This window comes from Cynoglossus semilaevis, chromosome 7 (genome assembly GCF_000523025.1).
Source record: "Cynoglossus semilaevis isolate Cse_v1.0 chromosome 7, Cse_v1.0, whole genome shotgun sequence".
Classification (NCBI taxonomy): Eukaryota; Metazoa; Chordata; class Actinopteri; order Pleuronectiformes; family Cynoglossidae; genus Cynoglossus; species Cynoglossus semilaevis.
Genome location: NC_024313.1, coordinates 11460370 through 11478100, shown reverse-complemented (window position 1 = coordinate 11478100; position 17731 = coordinate 11460370). Strand labels below are relative to the sequence as shown.

The window sequence follows — 17731 nt, the reverse complement described above, 5'->3', positions numbered from 1 at the left end:
GTGGAGAAAGCTGCGGAAAAGACCGCTGTAGCACCGCGTCAGGGAAGGGTTGATGATTCTTTTATGATCGGTCGTTTCAGTCTCTGCCACGTCTACGGTGGAGGAGGTCGACTCGGCCACTGCTGCAGCAGCGTGCAGTGGTCGGTGCAGTGATCCAGAGTTCATGTGTTCAACACAAACGGACAAATGTCACAAACCTGGGGCTGTGATGAGGAGGACATGGACCGGTCTTTAACTTTTTTAACCAGTCGGGTCAGGGTCAAGGTCAAGGTCAAAGTATTCCCCAGGGCGATGATCACATTGAGTATAAAGTATGAAATTGTATAAGAGGAGAAATGAGGTATTTGTTAAAGTGTGTACCAGGGAATGAAGTTGTACTCTGTGAATACGTACTCTGTGAGGAATCCAAAAAGTGACTCCATCCTCTGACCATGAACTTGAGCTCAAAATAAATAAAACAGGGCAGGGTTTCAGGCTGCTGCACTGCAGTGTTGTAGCACAGAAAACTAACTTGTCAGAAACGAGAGGACTCCATCCTGGAGCAGCTTCTGGTCCAGACGAAGGGGAACGTGCCACTGGGTCAGGTTGGCACTGTGGTCAAAGGGTCGGGAGGTTGTCGGCACAGCTGTTGAACCAAGCACGAGAACCAAACCTGTAGTTGACTGTACGCCACTCTGTTCCCCTCACACACGTGGAGAACATTTGTTGGACATTTTCTCAAACTGGGAATTATGGGTAAAATCTTGTTGTGTTTCTTAGGCTTAAAAAAAAAAGTCAACTGAATAATACAATTTTAACCTCCTCTTGTCTCTCTTCTCTGCCAGGATACCAGAGGGTCAGGCGGAGGCCGGGTCCATAGCCGCTGGGAGACTGCGTTCTCTGGAGGACCAGCTGACCAGAGCCAAACAGAAGATCCACAGCTTTCAGAAACTAACTGGAGACGGTGAGCACAGCACAGCGGGGCAGGGCGGGGCAGGGCAGGGCGGGGGCCGCAAAAAAATGTTTTCAAAGAAAGGATTTGGTGCAGAGCTTGGAAATATTAGGCCTGTGATTTGGAGGACGTGGAACCGGTCGGCAGCTGTGCCGGGTGTTTGTCTGCAGCGAGAGTCGGAGTCTGAGCTGGCATTAAACCTGCTGCAGCTCAGCAGTCGTAACGGCCGAGATATGAGAGAGAAGAACGGTCAGAGGGGCAGAGAACCAGTCAGCTGACGGGAGGAAATGTGTGAATCCAGTGATGGAAGAGAGGGGGAGGCGGGGGAAGCGGGGCGGGGGATGGACAGATGGAGAAAATAAAGGACATGTGAGGGAAGAGGGCAGCTCAGGGTCAGCCTTTCCATTTTGCCACGAGGGAAGAAAATTCTAAAAATACCTTCCAGCAGTTTTCCACCCGGGGAGGAAGTGGGGAGCTGTGAAGGTTAAAAAAACAGATTTTCTTTTCTTTTCTTTTTTTTTTTTGCTTCTCTGTCCAGCAGCCATCTTTTTTTCTTCCTCCTGCTCACGGCTGTCTTTCCCCTCCTGTTTTTGTCTCACTGTGGTGAAGTCAACATTGTTCAGTTCAGGCAGGGTTTGGAATTCCTTTCCGTGAATGTGTGTTAGGAAACACATCAGAGAGACGTTGTCATGAAAACAGCGATCAAGTACTCATTATTGAGGTCAGAGCAACACCCAGGAATAACATTTCAATGGGATCATTTTCCTGTTTATACTGAAGACAACACCAGGCTATTGTAGCCTCATTTGATCCCAAGCAGGTCCAATGACGTGAGCCTTAATCAGTTTTCCACATTCTGTGTACTCAGAAAGTTGCTACGCTCGTCGTCGCGTTAAGATAAACAGTCATGTGAGGCTAGGCTCATAACTCGGCTACGGGACGCCTCATACAGGCTGTTACGGGAAATGTATCCAGGTTTACTGATGACTGAGCTGCACGACACTGACTGTGAAAACACTCTATTTTAGCCTTTCGCTACTGGGCTGTTTGTGGATGTCGTGCTAGCTTTTAGCATCAACGTTGTGTTCAGCCTGTGTGTACGTTTTAAGTTGTTAACAAATAAAATTAAAACCATTGTTCTCTGTGGTTATGGGGCTGTTTTAAGGGCAGAAATTAGCCTAGCACATTCCTCTGGGAGGAGCTAGCTAGAAAATATTGTCCGTTTACAATTGTTCTACTAATGGATTAGTGAATTATTAGGCTACGAGGTAGCGTTTACTAGGAACAGCATCATGACGTACTTTTGTTTTCCAGTTACCATTATGACAAAAGAATTGTGAATTGTATCTTATTTAAACATTGAGTTGTTTAAACGTACAGAAAAATGTACTTTGAGGTTTGATCCAGTTAGCTTTATGGCTAAAAAAAAAGTTCCCTTTTAGGTCATAAACTCTAGGTTGCGTTCACAGCAGCTAAAGGTTAAACGCTTTGCCTTTAAAAAAAACCTCTGCAATCAGAAAAGACCACATGTATTTTCTAAAGTACAGCACTAACACAGTGTAGTAATCACTACTTCAACCACATGTTGTCAACCAAGTTGCTAGCTGCTAACACTTCAAACAGCTCCATAATAACAGGTTAAACTAAAGTGTTCGTGGTCATAGTCGTAATCATGAAAACAGAATGTTCTACTTCATAACAACAGTCGTCACAGAACATCTTTTTTTTTCTCTGTTTTTTTTCCGTCTGTCGTCACAGAACATGTTTTTTTTTCTCTGTTTTTTTTCCGTCTTCAGGCCCAGGACCCACTCAGGAGGAGCTGCGGAGGAGGGTGGATAACGGCGTTAAGGAGTTCTGGTACTTTGTTCGTAGCGAGGTGAAGAAACTAGCCACTATTGATCAAAACGAGAGGCAGAAGTACGCTGATACCCTGCTACAGGACCTGGGACACCAGGAGAGGTGAGTGGTGCCCCCTTCTGGTCAGTCTATCTTCCACCATCTTCTATCAACGACTCGTCTGCTGTTTCTCCGTCTGATGACTTTTCACTCCTTGAAGGACAAACCGGTCTTAGCAAAATCCAGCAAATAACCGCGTTCGTCGCCATGTATCAAAATATTCATTAAAGTTTGATCACAGGTGACGCTAGGATTATCTTGGATTAGGGTTTATTGGCTGTCGCACCGAGCCAGGAAATATTGGTTCCACCTGTTCCCAGCCTTCGTGTTGAGCCAATAGCAGTTGGCCGGCGCTCCATGTTTACTACACCGGCCCAGAAATAGAGGAGTTTCCTCACTTCCTTCATAAACCTGCACGTCTTTGACTGAACAGGATGAGTGTTGGGAGTGTGAGGCTGATGTGCTGGGATGATGCTGCATTCACTGACTGAACCTATGGGAAATACATCAGACATTTAGACATAATGACTCATCCTTCAAAGAAATGTTTCAAGGACGAGTGGAGGAGCAGAAACTCTCCTCCCCCCCCATTTTCCCTCATTATTCTTGTGATTATTTTTTATTTGGTTTTTTTTTCCTGATGTCATTTTTATTCACTGCTGCAGTGGTTCATTTGCCATTGTTTTCCCTGAATTATCCCAAATTGTCCCCCTGCGATCAATTTGAAAATCCTAATCTTTATCTTAATTGAGTCCAAGTCACTACTCACACTCTCTCAAGTGTGAGTGTTTTTGCTGTTCTTTGCATTTTTAAAGGAAAACTTCTTTGTTGAAATTAATTATTAAGGCCATATTAATGACTAAATCCATCAACGTGTCCTCTTCTCCGCGGAGGTGGTGCCACGCTTCGCTGACATTTGCTCTCATTTGCTGATCGTACCGACCGGCAAGGGGCTGCTTTTAGTTGTTGCTTGGAGACAGAGAGCAAAGGTCATGTACACACCGCCCATCTCAGTCATCTGGGAAGCGGGCTACACCGCTGTGAATCAAGAAAGGCCTGTTGTCTCTCCGCCAAAGTGGTTTATCGTAATCCCGCTGAAGTGGTTTACACAGTCCACGGTCTTTAGACTGTGCTGCTTTAAGGAGCTTTTCAAAGGCTGACCCTCCTCACCTGCTGCAGACACACACACACACACACACACACACACAGACAGTGATCGTGTCCTGGCGTCCCGGCCCAGGCTGCTGCCCTGCTCTTTTATCCGAGGAGATGACGATTGTGTTTCAGGAGGTTCCAAATTTAATCATAAATGTGTTCTTGAAGTCAGGGCACTGGGTTTCACATCTCTTATCAGCAGATGAAGTGAAAAGTTCTCAGTGAGTTCCAAAGAAATATTCTAAGAGTTTAAAATCTCGCCCGTCAGGCTAAAGAAATCCACGCTGTAAGAGTTTAAAATCTCCCCCGTCAGGCTAAAGAAATCCACGCTGTGGCTCCACAAAGACATTCAGGTCACTTCACCGCTGACGTATTCTGAGGTGGATGGAATTTCATTATATAAATCTCTAAAATAATATATATATTTTTTTCATAGTCATGCTCCAAAATTGCATCTTTTAGTCCCAGGGTATTTTAATAACCGTCTTTTTTTTTTGGTGGTGCTTTTTCTTAGATAACTCCTCTTCTTTATTCTTATAAATTACTTGTGTCCCTCGGCATTAACGTTGGCTGAAAAAATATGGAGGCTCTGGCTCCTCTGTAATAAACAGCCAATCAGGGCAGGGAATGAGTCACCGGTGTACCTGCCTGTCACTCACCGACCTACCTACTCACAGACTCCTAGCCTGGCTCTGGAAGCACATGATGAACCTTCAGAACAAGCCACGGAGGCAGCGAGTGAGTCACCACTAATGCCAGAGAGAGAGAGAGAGAGAGAGAGAGAGAGACTGAAACTTTCCACTTCCACAGGAGTCTCACTCATGGTGTCTGGCACCAGGGACTGTGAGACTGTGTTAATGTAACATGTATTAGCCTCTTGTCAGAGCGTTGCTGGTCTGATGACGTTTCTTTCTCTCTTTTTATCAACATTAATACAAACGGGCGTTAAGGGAGAATTCTGGGTAATTTTGATAAACAAGTTTGATGATAATAAGGTCGGATCTCTTAATGAGACAGGAAGCAGAAACCAAAAAACGATTGGTTTACAAAATATGTAATTATAATAAATGTCGTCGGTTGTATCTCCCTGCAGTACCTCTGCAGACCCCCGGTGGGTTGCACACCACCTGTTGAATCCTCATATCCATAATGAAACTATCTAAATTTCCCAGTTCTAGTTTGTAGATCATACTCAGTTTCTCCTGACACGCTCAAAATAATATTACAAACGCAGCGCAGTAACCGCTGTGAAATCCGTCTTTGCCATCCGACTAACTGACGTTTGTGGAATAAATATATGGAGACATTTGGGAACTCAGCATTTGGACCTCAGGATTATCACAGCAGATGTCATGGACCTGTGGTTATGTCATTCCATCCATCACCTGTCTCACGTGTCGATTGCTTGTTAGGGATTTTCTTTCCCTCCCCACAGGGGGGTGGGGGTGGACGGTTCCTCTGTCATCAATCTCAGGCTGTGGTTCCAGTCGGAGAACGGGGCGATGAGTGATGATGCGGCGTTAGCTGCAGAGAGAAGCGCTGTTCACCATTCTGCAGTGTTAAATTGGGACATGGGCATATTTGTCAGCTCTGTGCCTCTGTCTTAATATATGCACCAGAACACCCGAGTCACACAGGATGTGACTGATTCAGGTCAAAGACGTGGGGAGTAAATGAGGCCCGCCTGAGCGTGTGGTTCTGATGTGTTTGCGTCTGCCCTCGGCTGAACACATCACGGCGTTTGGGCACATTGGTTAGTGGATGGTCACAATATTTGGCAGCATGTGAGGCGTGCGCAAATTCACTGTCGCCAGAGTCCAGATGACAGATTATTGTGAGGAGGCCAACCACCCAGAACCATGTCATCGTCAGTCAGCTCTTCAGGAAGAACGCGTTTGCTATAAATATCCCGTCGAGGCGACGCGTAAACCACCACTCGCTGCAGCGTGTGTTATCTGCTTGGTTTCTTCCTATTGGTGGATTTCATGGCCCTCAGGAAGTGTCTCAGCTTACCTGGAGTGCTTCAATAAGGGGGCTGCAAACTCTTGGTTCAGTGGACCGCACCAGTACAGTCATAACGTAATTGCTTATAATTAACAATAAGTCCATGTTTCCCCCTTAGTTTCAATTCAGAGAACTAGAAAATATTCATATTTGATGTAATATAGTTTTACAGAACATCATGAAAATGGAGTATTTTTTATTATTATTTCAAAATTCATCAACCGGCCCGGATTGAACTCCCGAGCGGGCCAGTTCAGGGCTGTCGGCCTTATGTTTGACACCTGAGTCATATGGGGTCTTGAACTCCCGAGCGGGCCAGTTTTGGGCCGTGGGCCATGTTTGACACCTGAGTCATATGGGGTCTACAAAGACATTGCAGGGACGATATATTTTTGTTTGTCTCATCAAAGAGGACGAACACAACGTCACTCTTCCCCAACGACAAGAATTCTACAGGGACAGAAAACCCAGAATTGGTTTTAAACTAGGATCCTGTTCGGTGGAAAATGGCTGATGAGTGGACGATGAAGAAAAACTTTTAAACTTTCTTATCAGTATAAATGTTATAAATTAGCTTGTCCTCTTTGTCATTGTCTGCTGTCTGTCGTCTTTGTTGAAATGCTAGTCTAAGAAGAAGAGCGCTGCGGCAGAGATGTTTAGCTGTCGCTTCATTAACTTTCCTCCAACTCCATGATCCTGAATGGCTGCCGGCACAACGCTCATTACTGTTTGTCTTAGAATGAGCCGAGTCAGCAGAAACCTCTGCCAAATATCACGTCCACGGAAAATAAATGACCACCTCCCACCTGGTGCCATGTTTACATCATTACTGATCAGAGCCAATCAGAACCTGGTTCTGTTGCAGAGTCACTGGTCCAGAAGGAGAACGGCGTTCGATTCTGTTTCCACTGCAGAAACAAAAACCAGATGGTTGTCGGCGTTAGTTTTTTAACTGGTGGGGGGAAATATTTTTCAGCTGCAGTGTTGATAAGAGATTCTATCATTAAACCCAGATGTCAATCAGGCCCGGGTTACGTCAGAAACCCGAGGGCGTGGTTTCCTGCTCCGTTAGAACAACACTTAGAGACAAATACATCGGCAGTTTTCACTCCCTTAATGGTTTAAGGGATTTATTGGGCCGTCGTTATGGGATTAAAACTGTAGAAAATAATTATTTACAGAGTGATGTTCCATGACAGATCAATATTTAATGACTCTGTATTTTATAAAAAAAAAAAATTAAAAAAACGTCTGAAATCTGTAACTAATCCTCTGAACTGTAGTAATGACCTAATCTTTCAGGCGTCGACATTTTAATGGTGTGGTATAAAAATAGACAAACACTGAAACAACAGGCCCTGGAGTTGAGGGACCTGGCAGGTGTGTCGGTGATGGTGTCCCCTAGGGGGAGCATGGCAGAAAATAATTGAGAAACACTGCTTTAACGCATCACCTCAGTGAGCAGGCGGCACTTAGCTTCCTTCACCACCAGGGCACCACTGCCCCGTTATATCAGTATCGGCCCTGTGTCTCCTACAGGGGGTGGTATAAACACAACTCAATGCGTTTGTAGCATTTGTACCTGAAATGCTAACAAACAAAAGGTTTAAAGAGAAAACACAGGCAGAGGGCAGTATTCAGGAGAGAAAACAAAAACATTTTTCATTCTTGTGTTCTTTATCTAACAAAGAATAATACCAAATGGGGGCGCTGCAGACATTGGTGTGCGCAGTCATCTGGTTGTTTTTTCTCCTCTTTATTTTTTATGTCTCTTTCTTCCTCATGAATCCAACTCAGTAACAGAGTTTGAAGTGTTCATTTTGGATGCTGACACTACAAAGGCACGAAGACCTTACAAACTACAAACAGTACCGGTTGACACCTGATCCAACATTAAAGGAATTCCTAATTAGAGCTGCCAGCCCTGCCTCTATATTTATTTTCTTTATAGTCGTGCACTTTATTTTTATTTATTTTAACAATTCATATCTTTCCATTCTTCCTCCTGCTCGTGTGATCACACACAGGTTGCAGATGGCGCCGTGTTAGCGTTTGCCTCCTGACCTTGAACTCACCTTGACATCCGCAGCTGCCAGTGTGCACCTTTGCGTACAGAGGAGAATTCGTACATTTGTTCTCCACTTTTTCAGGGAGGTCTATTAGCATGACAGTTTCACCGCTCGTCCTTCGCACTCCTGCTGGATTCTGTCGCTTTTCATTGTTAAAAGGCGTTGAGAACTGGGCCGTTGTGTTGTGTTTGACAAAACCTGTTCATAAATAAATAAATAGATAAATAAATAATGACAATGTGTTCGCCAAGGCCAAGTGCCGGCCTCTTCAGAACAGACCTGTGACAAAAGGGACTCCAGGCGCGTCGTGTCAGGGATAACGTCCGACCATTTTACAGAGGAAGTGAGTTTCTACGTGGCACTGACGCCGGAGCAGCAGTTGTTTGTATCGTTTAGTGTTTATGTTCAGCCGCCTGTGTAAATATGAGCATAAATACTTATTACTTTAGCCCAGAGTGTGAAGTTATGTCTGCATCTGTGTGTGTGTGTGTGGCTCAGTGTAAAAGAAAATACTTCAAACTGAAGCAGTTCCTGTTTAATTCAGCTGCAGGCTGAGACGTTACCTAAAAGAGAGCAGCGTTTTTTTTTAGTTTTTTTTTTACCCTTGTTCAACATTGGGACATTTGACATTTTAAATGTAATTTTGCGTGAAAGTCAACATGTACTGGAAGGAATACAAGATCTGTGTGTGTGTAATGTCACAAAGGTTTGACCTGGGATGATGTGAAAATGATTGTTTTATAATTATCCTGTCTAAAGTATTTATGGTTTTTAATTAGACTTTGGTCGGCGTCGGTGCCAACGACCAAAAACCAAAACATTAATATTAGTCTGGAGGGTGTTTGGCATTATTATATTACATATATTTTTTAAAAAATCACATTTTTTAATATTTATTTTTTGTTTGGTTTTTTTGGAGGGTGTTTCCATGTCCAAAAAAAAAAACGATCATTTTGCTTCTGGCCACAAACCTTTTTTTTTTTTTTTCTGTCCTCAGGTCCATCATGACAGACCTATACTACCTCAGTCAGGCAGACGGAGTGGGAGAGTGGAGAGTGAAGGAGGCTAAAGACCTGTCGGACCTGGTCCAGAACAGAATCACCTACCTACAGGTGAGGACGGCGCCACCTGCTGGTCCAGCAGCTGGCTCCCACACATGCAAACACACCACGACAGGAAAACCACACGATAGCACGAGTTTGCATTTTTTTTTCACCCTGGAATTTTGATGACATCACGCCCGTGTGTGTGTGTGCGTGTGTGTGTGTGTGGTGTCACCTCATCCGTAACTGTCTCATTAAGGGTGTGGTAACAAGCTGTTCTAACGGGTCGTTGTTTCCAGGACTTCTCCTCACACACTTGAAAAACGCTTGAAAAAAATTAACGCATTTCTGAAGAGAATCCAAAGTGTTTTATTGACATGTTTTTTATTAACTTTTCATTTCCAGAAGTTTATTTTTATTCCAAACCAGAACCTTTAAACCACTTGGTTATTCAGACCAAACCACCAGTAACTAATTTGTGAAGTAAATCAAATTACAGGCAGCTCAGATCATGAGCATCTCCATCCGACATCATTCCAAGGGTCTGAGGTTTTTAGGGAAATCCCTTCATACTTTTCCAGGAGAGGCACATAGAGTGAAAACACACACAGGGTGATGAGATACACAACCTGAGACCTAAGATACCAGCAGCCCCCCCGCCCTCTCTCTGATGCTGCAGGGTTCTTGTGTGGGCCGGTGCGGTGCGGTGCAGCAGCGGAGCCTGCAGCATTAATGAGCCGCTGTGTTTGATGAAGAGCTCCCAGTCAGTGTGACTGGGCGGAGACGGCACCACTAACAGCTGCTGTCACCACCGCTGAGGGATCACACCGCTCAGGCAGCTGCCATCACTAATTCATCACACACACACACACACACACACACACACCACGTCCAACGTACACACATGGATTTGACCGCACCGACGCAAGAACGCGTCCGCATCGAGTACGCACACACACTCAATTCCAAGACGGAAACGTGCTTGTATGGAAAGAGCTGCTGCCTGTGTGTGTGTGTGTGTGTGTGTGTGTGTGTGTGTGTCAGACACACACACAGATGGACAGACAGACAGACAGACAGCTCCCTGGTTTCCTGCTGTCTCACCATCAGCACCAGCCTCTCCTTTCATTCCTGGTTTAACTAACTCCATCTCTCCATCTGCTCCATCTGTCCACACACACACACACACACACACACACACACACACACTGAAGTCTGAATCCTTCACGTGGAAGATTCTGTCCAGTCATGAACATCTAGTCGTCCTGGGCCACTGCGTTTTCTAAATGTATAAATCAAAAACTCAAATTCCCTCCTCAGTCTGCCCTTCTTGGTTTTGGTTTCTGTTTTTGTTGAATTTTTGATTTAGTCGTCAATAGTCCCTAAAAATGAACTCTTGGTTTCAAGACATAATACTGCACCCTTGTGGCTAAGCGTGACAATTGGTACCTCAACACGGTACTGTTGGATTAATCCTGGTTTTTTCCAAGAACCGTTGAGGCATCACTGTTCTGCCACTCGGTCTGATAACTTGCAGAATTGATCAAATATTCATGTCCGCTCTGATAACTTGCAGAATTGATCAAATGTCCGTAGTCGATCACATCTCGTTTGGGAAGATGAATTAATTAAAGGGAAAAAAACTCAACATTCTCAACAGTCAGAGATTTAAAAAAACCTCTCCTGACCTGAATGAAAATGATTCAGCGACGCCTCGGTCAATGATCACATCAACCGTGCTCCATTTTAACAGCTGTTACCGTTACCTCCAACGAACTTGTCTCTGGATGCACGGAAATTTGTCTGAGCGTCAGCGTCAGGTGATAAACTTCAGCTCGCTGATTGGTCGTGGTCCTAAAAATCCACTCTACCCTCCTGTCCAGGCAGAGACACAGTCGCTGAAGTGCAGCAGCTTTCAGCCTGTGGTGAGGGAGATATTCCCTTCATGAACACAGAGACAGGACAACACAGCCGTTCTGTTATAGGAATATATGACAATAACATGGTTTGAAGTACTCTGTGAGTATTTCCCTGTAGTAATCTCCACACTGTGTACAATCAGACCATGCAGTACCACATCTACCAGAATGTTCTGTTCCATTTTCTGAACTGCTGAGAGAAATGCTTGGCTTGCTAATAATAATAATGCTGGTATGAAAGTCATATTAAAACGACAAATTCATCAACTCTTGGTCCAGTTAAAATTGAGCTCATAATCCTCAAAAAAACAAACCTCAGCATGCAGAGAGAAACTGTAAACATTCCAGACCAAATGAATAGTCTGTTGTCTCCTCTGTCCCAACTAATGCATCTGTGAATGCCCACAGTTGTGGGGGAAAAGGCAGAGTCAGCCAATAACAATGAAACCCACTGTAAATGGAGGCAATTATAGAATACAACACATTAAGTGAACGCTGTGGGCTGACGCTGCCGGCGCGGCCGAGTATCGGAAGATCAGCTTTTTATGTTTCATGTTTGCTGCACTTTTTTATCTGAAACACAAATGTTTCTAATTAGTTTGAAGTTTGGTGATTAATCAATTCATTGCAATTGATTGATTTGATTAAAAACAAATGTCCGAATAAAACATGGTAATAAAACAGAAATCAATTCTTGTGAGATGAGAAGTTAAACAAAAGAAGAAACAAACTTTATTTTTTTACCCTGTCACCTTGTCTGTTCTGTGCTGACCGCAGGCAGAAATCGTTAAAGCTAATCTCATAGCCACTTTTAGCTAATGTGAGCTGCGGTGGCTCAGCTTCCAGCAACATGTTTTGCATCAAGTTGAAGTGCTGCGGTGATAACGGAACTCTTTGTTGCACAATCAGCAGAAAACCCTGCTCTTATCTTAGCTGCCGTCGGGAAGATTTAGTTAAAAAAAAAAAAAAAAGATTCATCAAGCCAATCACTGTGGTCGGCTCTTCTCCACTGTTCACCAAATCTTCTTCTTCCCTGATGTCACTCAGACAGGCTGAGGCTGGAGAACTATTTCTTCTATCGCCATCTGCTGGGCTGGAGTGTGTGCAGATGTAACCGTTGTGAATAAATATATTATTTCTTCTACTTTGATTTATTAAAATCTTAGCAGAAACTTGAACTAACCTGAACCTGAACTGAAGATTTACAAATCCAAATGTTTGAGTCTGAGTCTTTAACCTCCTTTAAGTGTGTGAAAAACCAGGCTTTTTTTTTATTGTTGTTATTTTATGTTTCTGACCTCAAACGTCCCACAGCGCCCTGTATGTTCACAATCAAGAAGCACAGCATTGTTCCAGGTACTTAACCTACGGTTCCAAGTGGTACTCTGGGGCTGCCTTTGTGCATTCATCTGCCGTTATTATCCTTGAACCCGGTCTCCGGTGTCCCCTTTCAGCCCCATCATCACAGAGCAGGGACCCTAACGCTGCCACGCCGCTCGCTCCTCATATCGTTTTATTGCAGACACGTTGGCTTAGATGTGAACGTCCGCTGACAGAAAACAAGTCCAAAACAGGGTCTTTTTGTCGGAGCGTCGCGGCTGCAGATTATTATTACAGTGGGTTTACACAGACGGGGTGAGTGCAGCGGCGTGTCCTGTCTGCTGCACTGGGTTCATGTTATTGAACGGCGGTGGCGTTGATCAGCTCTCAGCACCTCCAGGTACTCCACTCCACTCGAGGAAACGTTCTAACCTTTCCTACTCTGTCCCCTCCTGTCCTTCCCTCATTCTGGATCTTTTTTTCAGACATCGTTCTCACTCTCAAACCTCCTCTCATATTTTCATCATTTCACTTTCCCCCCTCCACTTCCCATGCCTCCCCCCTCCCCCCCTTTCCAAAACCATCCACAGCTGCAGCGGTCTAATGAGGAAAACACTCCCATCAGCTGGTAATTGCTGTTTATGAAGGTGGTTGGCACAGGAGCGTCGCAAAATCACCCAGACTGGCTGCCGAGCCAATCACGACCTGCGATTGTCACGGCAGCCCAAAGAAATGTCTTGTTTTGTTTTCACGAGGGACTGGTATTTTTAATCTGCCACAGACTTTGTACGATAAAAAAAAACATATGAGAGGGATTGGTCAATGGAAATAAAAATGGGAGGGACTTCAGAAGAAAGAATGAAGGTCAGGATGACAAACAGCCAATGGGAATGACATGAAAAAGGTCGAGAGGTCATGGTGAAATGACCTTGTTTTGTCAAGGAGCTTCAGAGAAACCTCGGTTCAAGGGTCTGTGGTCACCACTGTCTGATGGTCGACTCAGACTTCCCACTTCTAGAAACTTTCCAAAATAGTTTTATTAGTTGAGGGCGTGATGGATGGATGGATGGATGGATGGATGGAGTGCGTGGTTGTTACTTTTCCAAGTGGGGTATAAAACCAAGGGTCAGGCAGTGCGAGGCGTTGAACGTTGTTTCTCTCGTCCCATTCCCAGAACCCCCCGGACTGCAGTAAGGCCAGGAAGCTGGTGTGTAACATCAACAAAGGCTGCGGTTACGGCTGCCAGCTCCACCATGTGGTCTACTGCTTCATGATCGCCTACGGCACGCAGCGAACGCTCATCCTCGAGTCACACAACTGGCGCTACGCTCCCGGCGGCTGGGAGACCGTCTTTCTGCCCGTCAGTAACACCTGCACCGACCGCTCTGGCGCCACCACTGGACACTGGTCAGGTCAGTACACACATTTGTGCCACGTTCTGTGACTACATGGTTGGTAATCATAAAAACTCTTTTTTTTTTTTTTTTTTCTTTTTGCATGATCCTATCTTTAAAAAAGAAAAAAAGAAATTGGGTCGGCCAGGTTTTTTTTTTTTTTTTTTTTTTTTCCTTTCTTTGTGCTGCTGCAGCACCACAGAAGTGTGAAACCTCATGGCTAAGCAGGACGATGCAATTTCTGTTGAAGCACTTTGGCAGCGAGTGTAGCGGCAGCAGGTTAGTGCTGCGAGCCGTGACTGCCAACCAAACGCCCCGGACTGTATATCAGTAAACAAGTCTCCCCTCTGACTTACAGTACATTTACTCCTAGACTCTATGAAGTGGAGTAAATCTGTCGTCTGCACAGTGGCTCCTTATCATCTCTGTTCACACCTCACATTCACAATGATCTGAGAAGGACGTGACGTTGGAGATGTTTGCTTGGTTTTTTTTTTCCACATCCTTACTGAGCAGATCTTTGTGTTCCTCCAGGCTGTGACTTACCCTAAATATTAGCCTCCTGGGATTATGGTACACAGGAACATTTATATTTAGTTTCTAATTAAGTCATTTTTATAAATAATGCCTCTTTTTCATTACAGCCACAGACGTAACATCAGCAGCTGTGAAGTGAGAACAGTGTTTTTTATATAATGTATTTTAATATAAATTTTCAACTTTTATCTGGTTCAACAGTGTAGCGGTTAGCACGCTTGCCTTGGAAGCAGCGATCAGGGTTCGATTCCCAGAGGAGTCGATTGTCAGACGATTTTGAAAATGAAAAAATGAAAAAATGTAATAAAGAAGAAGTTAAAGCTGCTTCATTTCACCACAGTTCAGGAGGTCAGAGTTCACCTTCCATTTACTGCTGGGCTCTTTTAACCAATGAACCAACATGCCACTAGGTGTCAGTAAAAACATGTTCTCACCTTTGCTGTTATTTCTCTGGCCCTGATGAGGTTACAGGAGTAACACCCTGCACTCCTGTGTGTAATCTCAGTAAATACACACACACACACACACGTTTTACATTTGAATCTTCAAGTGACAGATTTCATAGTGTACGCAGTTGCCTTACACGCAGAGGGTCCTGGGTTCGAGACCCGGAAGAACCACATATCCCTAAGGGCAGCCTGTGAGTAACCCAATGGCGCCTCCTGTGGTGGAGGTGTGTTGTGAATTTTTACCTTTGAACGAATGCTCTGTTAAGGCCTGTGTTCAGAGGAAGACCGTTCTTCTGGAACCTTGGTTTCCTGCTCACAGTTCTTCTGGAACCTTGGTTTCCTGCTCTGTACCGTGTTATATGTGTCTTATTCCTGAGGTCCCACCAGGCTAACACTACACAGTATCTGTAGTAGTACTACAGTACTACAGGCCTTTACAGAGTAACTAATCGTCCCTTTGAAATCAATCAAACAATCAATTATTCATCTCCACACCAGGCCGGTCTAATTTATACCCACCTCAGCTGTTCCTGTGTGAGGTGCAGGGTTAACCTTGTCTCCACAGCCAGGAGTGTGTGTTAGTATTCACTGGACTCACCCGTGTGTCTGTAGACTCTAAATCCTGTTATTTATGGCCGCCGTTGGGATTGGGCTCCACCAATGAGCTGTCTGTAATGAACAGCATGTTCTAGTGTGAGGCCGGTTCATATGTATACCTGCTCCACCACACCACCTCGGACCAGAGATCAATGTTCTTGTCTGGAGAAAATGGATTTCCCTGCTAACCGGGATTGGAGCGGCACCAGCAGAAACAGCAGCAGCGGCAGCAGCAGTAACAGCAGAAGCAGTAACAGCAGCAGGAGGAACAGCAGCAGCAGCGTCTGAGCTCCAGTCTGCAGACAGGCGTAGACTGAACTGCTGATTTTTAAGATGATTAATGAATTTTGTGTGTGTGTGTGTTCAGCTGACAGCTCCACAGCCTTTCTTTAATAATGATGATGATGATGATGATTTGAAGGCTTTTCAAAGCGGCCGTACCTCCCTCTCTGTCTCCTCCTCCTCTTCTTCCTCCTCTTGTCACTGCACACTCCTCCTCAGCTCTTCATTTCTCCTCATATCACTTCATTTGACTCTCCTGCTCTCCTGGGCCGTCCCTTCTTATCTCCAGCTCTCGCGGCTCCTCTCCTCGCTCTCACTCCCCCCTGCCTTTCATGTGTCCTTCGCCTGCTATCTAACGTCTTCCTTCAGTGTTCTAAAAACAGGCTCCTATAGATCCATAACACTCCGTCTGGAGCCTATGGAGCGGACAGCCCGCTCTGTAAACACTGCGTCTCCTCGTCCTATTAAAATCCCTCCGTGTGGACGCTTCTCCACGCCCGTGGCCATGTCGTTTTGTGAGCAGTGCGGCCGAGAACAATCCTCCAGGTGCTGTGCGACAAAGGCGCACAGAACTGGGGAATAGTAATTAGATATAAGCGGTGACTATCTCTTTAATTAACTGCAGTGTTTTTTCCCCGTCTCAGCAGAATTCCCGTGTTGTGAGTGCAGTGAATACTGAACCTGGTGTTTGTTACTTAACATTCCGATTGTAAAAGCTGGGACTTTGACTCCGTCCTTCCACCCAGCGCTGCTCTGGGTGTCGAACGCTGAACGCCATTCACAGTCAGGCAGGGTTTCCACTGAGTGATCACTGAGCCACCGCTTCAGGACCAGGACAGAAGAGCAGACGTACAGTAGTGGTAGGGTATCCTACATATTGAACCTCATAAAGCGTCCTGACCTGCTCGGCTCTGACCAGGCGTGTGAATCAACATCTGAAGTTGTAAAAGTTTACCTTCTCGTTAGGTCTACGTGCTAAAATCACCAGCTATCTCCGCTGAAGTCGGCTTCATTTTGGAAACGGCGCTGATGGCGATGTCTGTGTCCCAGCATCGTGGTTTGGTATCGCAGCTGTGAAGGATGAAAAAAAAAAAAAAAAGAAACCACCTCACCGTGTCACCGTGTCACTAACACTGAGAATTCTCTGTCAGACCTGGTCAAAGTCAGACTCCTGAACACACACAGCCAGGAGGAAGTTCTCCTCTGGTAGAACAGCGGTTCCATGATCAAAAGGCCATTTTGCCAACCAGAGAGTTTTCCTTTGAGGTTGACGGTGGAGATATTACGGCTACGACGAGTGAGTCGACAGGAGAAACATAACGTTCCCTGTCATTAAAGAACTGGAACAGGATTTCCTCTAAGTTCATAAACTCGATCTCTAATGTATTATAAATGGAGAGACTCCTGGTTTTGAGGACTTGTCGCTCTCGCTCTCCCACAGCAGTCATCATTACACTTTTCAAACAAAGTTCTCCGCGGTCCGTGCTCCGCGGTCCGTGCTCCGCGATCCTGAATCACCGCTTCAAAAAAGGGCAGGAATCGTAGGTCAGTTTCACACCTTTCAGCTGTGGTGCGTTCAGGAGCCACGGAGTGGACGTGGAATCAGGGAGAGCTCTGTGATCTAATTAAGTAGCCGTGGGAGGAAAACCAAGTGCACGTCTGATCTGAGAAGCTCTGCACGGCGGCAAAATACGTCCGATCCCTCGGAACGTGCATCAGGCCGATCCTGTTATATAAGCAAAGACGACCGGGGAAATATCTACTCTCTTCAATAATTTATACTCCTACCATTTTATATGCGGTTCACGCTGGAGCGAAGGCACACACACACACACACACACACACACATAAGCAGCTGCCTCTGTTTCTGTCCTTGTTTCTGACGTGTTGTTGTTGTTTTTTATGTCTCCTCCCAGTGAAAGGCCATTTTTAATGACTCATTATGCCATTTATTTGGACGTGTGCTGCAGCGGAGGCAGTGTTTGCAGATGTATGAGAGCCTGTCCGCAGCACGGCGACCAGCTATTTCACCCTGACAGAACGCGGCCTTCACACACACACACACACACAGTTGTAAAATAGTAACCCCTTCGACTTTAAGAGCGAGTGAAGGTTGTGTCTGCCAGGATGATTCT

General features: G+C 45.2%; 1 protein-coding gene across 1 annotated transcript in view; it reads left to right on the top strand.

Annotated features, from left to right (window-relative positions):
* Positions 1-17731, top strand: part of LOC103381164 (alpha-(1,6)-fucosyltransferase) — a 41586-nt gene that overhangs the window by 14217 nt on the left and 9638 nt on the right. Inside the window, exons 2-5 of the mRNA XM_008313396.3 lie at positions 825-943; positions 2728-2890; positions 9053-9167; positions 13512-13749. Of these exons, the coding sequence (XP_008311618.1) occupies positions 825-943; positions 2728-2890; positions 9053-9167; positions 13512-13749 (635 nt within the window). The remainder of the gene's footprint in view (positions 1-824; positions 944-2727; positions 2891-9052; positions 9168-13511; positions 13750-17731) is intronic.